The sequence below is a fragment of the Coregonus clupeaformis genome, chromosome 16 (genome assembly GCF_020615455.1).
Source record: "Coregonus clupeaformis isolate EN_2021a chromosome 16, ASM2061545v1, whole genome shotgun sequence".
Lineage (NCBI taxonomy): Eukaryota > Metazoa > Chordata > Actinopteri > Salmoniformes > Salmonidae > Coregonus > Coregonus clupeaformis.
In genome coordinates, this window is record NC_059207.1 from 42,919,491 (window position 1) to 42,925,883 (window position 6,393).

General features: G+C 41.3%; 1 protein-coding gene across 2 annotated transcripts; it reads left to right on the plus strand.

Annotated features, from left to right (window-relative positions):
• The first annotated feature begins 600 nt into the window (after positions 1-600).
• Positions 601-5,880, plus strand: LOC121584684 (UDP-glucuronosyltransferase 2A2-like). Of its 2 annotated transcripts, XM_041900727.2 has the most exons (3): positions 601-770; positions 2,961-2,963; positions 4,219-5,880. In XM_041900727.2, exon 3 carries the CDS (start codon positions 4,233-4,235, stop codon positions 5,814-5,816), a length of 1,584 nt encoding a protein of 527 aa, XP_041756661.2. In that variant the 5' UTR covers positions 601-770; positions 2,961-2,963; positions 4,219-4,232; the 3' UTR covers positions 5,817-5,880. The 2 variants fall into 2 exon arrangements, with proteins under 2 accessions (XP_041756661.2, XP_041756660.2); XM_041900726.2 differs by lacking the exon at positions 2,961-2,963.
• Positions 5,881-6,393: the final 513 nt, after the last annotated feature.

The following is a 6,393-nucleotide window of genomic DNA, read 5'->3' on the forward strand; positions in this document are numbered from 1 at the left end:
CACCAGAGGTCTCTTCACAGTCCCCAAGTCCAGAACAGACTATGGGAGGCGCACAGTACTACATAGAGCCATGACTACATGGAACTCTATTCCACATCAAGTAACTCATGCAAGCAGAATTTTTTTATTTAAAAAACAAATACAAATACACCTTATGGAACAGCGGGGACTGTGAAGCAACACAAACATAGAAACATGCATACAAACACACGATAACATACGCACTACACACACACGTTATAGATACGTGGTAGTAGAGTAGGGGCTTGAGGGCACACACTTAATATGTTGTGAAATCTGTTATGAATGTATTGTAATGTTTTTAAAATGTATAACTGCCTTAATTTTGCTGGACCCACTCCAATTGTAGTTTTTCAAACAGGTTTATTAATTATTTTATTTCAGTTTACTAAACAGTTTTTTCATGATTAGTTTTCGTTTTAGTTTCCGTTTTAGTTTACTATAACAACCTTGCTCCATAATGATGTTCATGTTGAACTAATGACCATTTCCTAATACAGAACAGGAAGCCAACACATAAAAGCCTTACGCAATTACAGGGGTATTATTACGCTGCATGTCAGAACTTGTGAACTTTGAACAAGAGAGCACAGATTAGTTGTCGCGGCATAGGTCAGGTTACTCCAACTCAAAGCCACAACCATAGGACTACTTTCACTGTTTGTAAGGTGAAGAACTGCTGTTTACGGGGTGTTGGCCAAACATCACTTTGGAATTGAAGCTACTTGCTGACTGGGCTTTTTTTTTTGGTAAGTGTTTATGTGAAGAAAATCTAGTTTAAAGTAGTGGAATATCGAAATATTTAAACCTGTTGTTGAAACAGTTTCTGATCTCAGTACCTGGTGTTGAAAACATGGCATCATCAGACCTACAACATTCTCAAATTAACACATTTGAACTCATATCAATCAATGTTTACAGAGAATTATAGAATACCTATAAACTTATATAGAAGAACTATGAACTTGACTTGATTCAATAGCCTTTATACAACATAAATGTGTAATATCTCAAGAAGCATCCTCCACAAACATTTGTAGTTCTGCAAATCCATATAAAACTCAGCATCACCATTCAAATTAGATGAACGTCTTTGATTGAATATTTTCAGTGAGGTCTATTAAAGCTTTTTGTAAGGTATGTAAACAAAATAAGAGTTTTTAAAGAGACGTTGTCGGAGTAGCTCCCATCCGATATATATTCCGTTGTCCCTCTGGGCTTTGCCAGTGGAAACAATGGCGTTACATAACAAGCGAGCCTGATCCAGACATAGAGAGAACTTGCACAACTTTAGAAGTAACGTGCCTGAAGGCTTGAGTCCATTTGACAATGACTGATAGAATTGTGACAGCATTGGAAGACTTAATAGCATTACACAGTGCCTCTACATTTTCAATTGTACATTGACTATTTATTTACTTGTAAGTGTAAAGGTTTTTATTGTGTAAATTATTTTGTAAGAAATTGCCTTTCGTTAACTAACACTCGCACTGACTTTTTCCCCCTTGCTAGTTCTGACTTTGCTGATAGCTACTTTATTGAGGAAACATTTACTTACTAAGACTGTAATATGTGAAGAAAGAAGGTGGAGGTGTATGTTTCATGATTCACTACTCATGGTGTGATTGTGGTAACGTAGAGGAACTCAAGTCCATTTCTTCTCCCGATCTGGAATACCTCACCATCAAAACCTCCTGAGATAATTTATTCGGTCATCGTCACGGCCGTGTATATTGCCCCTCAAGCCGACACTGCAACGGCTCTCAAAGAGCTACACTGGACTTTGTGCGAACTGGAAACCGCATATGCTGAGGCCGCATTTATTGTAATGACGAGACAGCCTACAGGGAAGAGGTTAAGGCCCTGGTGGAATGGTGCCAGAAAAATAACACCTCCCTCAATGACAACAAAATGAAGGAGCTGATCGTGGACTTCAGGAGACAGCAGTAGAGAGGGTGAAAAGCTTCAAATTCCTCGGCGTGTACATCACTGACAACCTGAAATGGTCCATTCATACAGACAGTGTGGTGAAGAAGGCACAACAGCGCCTCTTCAACCTCAGGAGGCTGAAGAAATTCAGCTTGGCCCCTAAGACTGTCACAAACAGGAGAGCATCCTGTTGGACTGTATCACCGCCTGGTAAAGCAAATTGCACCGTCCGCAACCGCAGAGCTCTCCAGAGGTTGGTGCGGTCAGCCGAACGCATTACCGGGGGCACACTGCCTGCCCTCCAGGACATCCACAGCACCCAGTGTCACAGGAAGGCCAAGAAGATCATCAAGGACCTCAGCCACAGCCTGTTTGACCCGCTACCATCTAGAAGGCGGAGACAGTACAGGTGCATCAAAGCTGGGACGGAGAGAATTAAAAACAGTTTCTATCTCCAGGCTGTCAGACTGTTAAATAGTCAACATTAGCCGGCCTCCGCCCAGTACCCTGCCCTGGACCTTAGTCACTGTTACTAGCCAGCTACCACCTGGTACTTTACCCTGCACCTTAGAGACTGCTGCGCTATGTACATAGACATTAAACACTGGTCACTTTAATAATGTTTACACACTGTTTTACCCACTTCATATGTATATACAGTGCCTTCAGAAAGTATTCATACCCCTTTACTTATTCAACATTTTGTTATGTTACAGCCAGAATTCAAAATGGATTAAAAAAATGTTTTATCTCATCCACCTTCACACAATACCCCATAATGACAAAGTGAAAACATGTTTTTTGACATTTTTGCACATTTAATTAAAATGAAATAAAGAAATATGCTATTTACAAAAGTATTCACACCCCTAAGTCAATACATGTTTGAATCACCTTTGGCAGCGATTACAGCTGTGAGTCTTTCTGGGTAAGTCTCTAAGAGCTTTGCACACCTGGATTGTACAATATTTGCATATTATTCTTTTTACAATTCTTCCAGCTCTGTCAAGTTGGTTGTTGATCATTGCTAGAGAGCCATTTTCAAGTCTTGCCATATATTTTCAAGCTGATTTAAGTCAAAACTGTAAGTAGGTCACTAAGGAACATTCAATGTCGTCTTGGTAAGCAACTCCAGTGTAGATTTTAGGTTATTGTCCTGCTGAAAGGTGAATTTGTCTCCCAATGTCTGTTGGAAAGCAGACTGAACCAGATTTTCCTCTAGGATTTTGCCAGTGCTTAGCTCTATTCCGTTTCTTTTTATCCTAAAAATAAAAACTCTAACTACAATGTTGTTGATCCATCCTCAGTTTTCTCCTATCACAGCCATTAAACTGTTTTAAAGTCTTCATTGGCCTCATGGTGAAGTCCCTGTGTGGTTTCCTTCCTCTCCGGCAACTGAGTTAGGAAGGACACCTGTATCTTTGTAGTGACTGGGTTTATTGATACACCATCCAAAGTGTAATTAGTAACTTCACCATGCTTAAAGGGATATATTCAGTGTCTGCTTTTTATTATTTTTACCCATCTGCCATTAGGTGCCCTTCTTTGCGAGGCATTGGAAAACCTCCCTGGTCTTTGTGGTTGAATCTGTGTTTGAAATTCACTGCTCGACTATGGGACCATGCTGATAATTGCATGTGTGGGGTACAGAGATGAGGTCGTTATAAGAAAATTATGTTAAATACTATTATTGCACACAGAGTGAGTCTATGCAACTTATTATGTAATTTGTTATGCACATTTTTACCCCTGAACTTATTTAGGCTTGCCATAACAAAGGGGTTGAATACTTATTGACTTAAGACATTTCAGCTTTTCATTTGTAATGAATTTGTAAAAATGTCTAAAAACATAATTCCACTTTGACATTATGGGGTATTGTGTGTAGGCCAGTGACATAAAATCTCAATTTAATTCATTTCAGCACAATTTGAAAAAAGTCAAGGGGTGTGAATACTTTCTGAAGTAACATATGAATAACACAGTAAATTATTGATCTACACAGAGAATTAGTATTTTCCTACTAGCACTAGCACTAGAACGTTGCTGACAACTACTTTATTGACTGAAAATGTACTTTCTACAATTGTGATATGTGGTTGTCTCACCCAGCTATCTTAAGATGAATGCACTAATTGTAAGTCATTCTGGATAAGAGCGTCTGCTAAATGACTAAAATGTAAATGTAACTAAAAACCTATTTATTAGGAAATAAGAGATGGAGTTTCTCTGTAACTAACTATTCTTCCTTTATATCTTTTATCAAAGGAGTCACATAAGAGATGCATCAACCAGCCCTTGTCACGGTTGCTGTTCTGCTCTTCTCTCTGACCACTGTCTATGGGGGGAACGTGCTGGTCTTCCCATTGGATGGAAGCCACTGGGTCAATATGAAAGTCCTCATCGAAGAGCTGCACTCCAGAGGCCATAGCATCACAGTGATTCGTCCAACCACCAACTGGTACATCAAGGAGAAATCCCCTTACTACTCGTGTATTACCATCCCAGTATCTGGTGGTGGATTAGATGAGAAGTTCTTTAGTTTGTTTGTGACCAGACTATTGCAGATCCAAAGAGAGGGTGGAGGTTTCTGGTCTCGTATGAGTCTGGAGCTTGAGGTGGTGAAGCAGTTCTATGAGTTAAACAAGGATTTGGTTGAAATGATGACTATGATATTTGAAGATGCCGAACTAATGCAATCGTTCCGCGACGCAAACTATGACCTGGTTTTGACAGATCCTGCCAATGGTGGGGGAGTGTTTCTGGCTCACCGCATTGGTCTTCCTCTTGTCTTCAATGTCCGATGGACAGTCCAGGGTGAGGGTCACTTTGCCATCGCCCCCTCGCCTCTCTCATATGTCCCATTGTCAGGAGCACTGTTGACAGACAAAATGACTTTTCAAGAGAGAGTCATAAATGTTCTGTTTTATCTTTTTACAAGGTTTCAAATTGCATACGTCATAGACCCTAACTACGTTCCATTCGTCCATCGTTACTTCGGCCCTGACGTTCACTACATGTCATTGTTCCAGGCAGCAGACATCTGGCTCATGAGGAATGACTTTACCTTTGAGTTTCCGCGTCCCACCATGCCAAACGTGGTCTACATGGGTGGCTTCCAGTGCAAGCCCTCCAAGCCGCTTCCCCAGGACATGGAGGACTTTGTCCAGAAGTCTGGGGACCATGGGGTCATCATGATGTCCCTGGGGACCTTGGTGGGACAACTTCCTGAGGACATCGCTGAGGACATCGCAGCTGCTTTCGCCCAACTGCCTCAGAGGGTCGTCTGGAGGCACACTGGGAAGAGACCCGCCTCCGTGGGCAACAACACCTTACTAGTGGACTGGCTCCCCCAGAACGACCTCCTTGGACACCCCAAGACCCGAGCCTTCGTTGCCCACGGCGGAACCAATGGAGTCCAGGAGGCCATCTACCACGGTGTCCCTATTGTCGGCCTCCCGTTGGTCTTTGACCAGCAAGATAACCTCAACAGGATGAGGGTTAAGGGAGTGGCTAAGATAGTGGACATCGCCACCGTAAACAAAGACATCTTCCTGGAGGCAGTGAAGGCTGTTCTCTATGAGCCGACCTACAGGGAGAACATGCAGAGGCTATCCAGGCTGCACAGGGACCAGCCTATGACACCACTGGACCGCGCCATGTTCTGGATCGAGTTTGTCATGAGGAACAAAGGAGCGGCACATCTGAGGACAGAGTCCTATAAGATGTCCTGGTTCACCTACCACTCTGTTGACGTCATAGCCACGCTACTGGCCATTGTGTTGCTCATAATGCTGGTTAGCACTTTAGCTGTAAGGTTTTTGTGGCGTAAGGTGTTTTGTAGAAGGAAAGTGAAACATGAATGATATGATGTATTAATGAATATTAATACATTATCAAATGATCATTAATAAAATAGTCAAATGATTATTTGCTGGTATTGTCGTAGAAATATATGACTCGAAAGTAGTCAACTCAAACATATCTCTCAAGAAACTGGAGCCTGTGAATCCAAAAATTTGACTTTTATTATCTAATAACGAAAGCCGAGCAGTTCCATGAAATGGCTGTCTCTCTTTGGCTTAGAGCTCCCTTTTATACACACACACACAAATGCACAAACATACTTCCATGGCATATTCAGTTACCCCCTTATGGCAAATTCCTAACTTATTTTAGTTCTGCACCACCCTTCTTTTCCAACGTCCAGCTGTCACACAATGTCCACTCCAAAAGGTCATGAATGCTTTTTTCTATATGAAGCCTCTCATTCTATCATTCTATTGGCCCCTTCTTAAAAAAGCTTAAAGAAGCTTTTGTGAAAAAGCACATACATTCATTTAAAACACAGTCATGTTTATTATATTTTACCTTTGACCTCTCCCTACATTTGCCTTAATGATACATAAAATAATTCTATAGTATTCTTCCTAAAACCTTCCT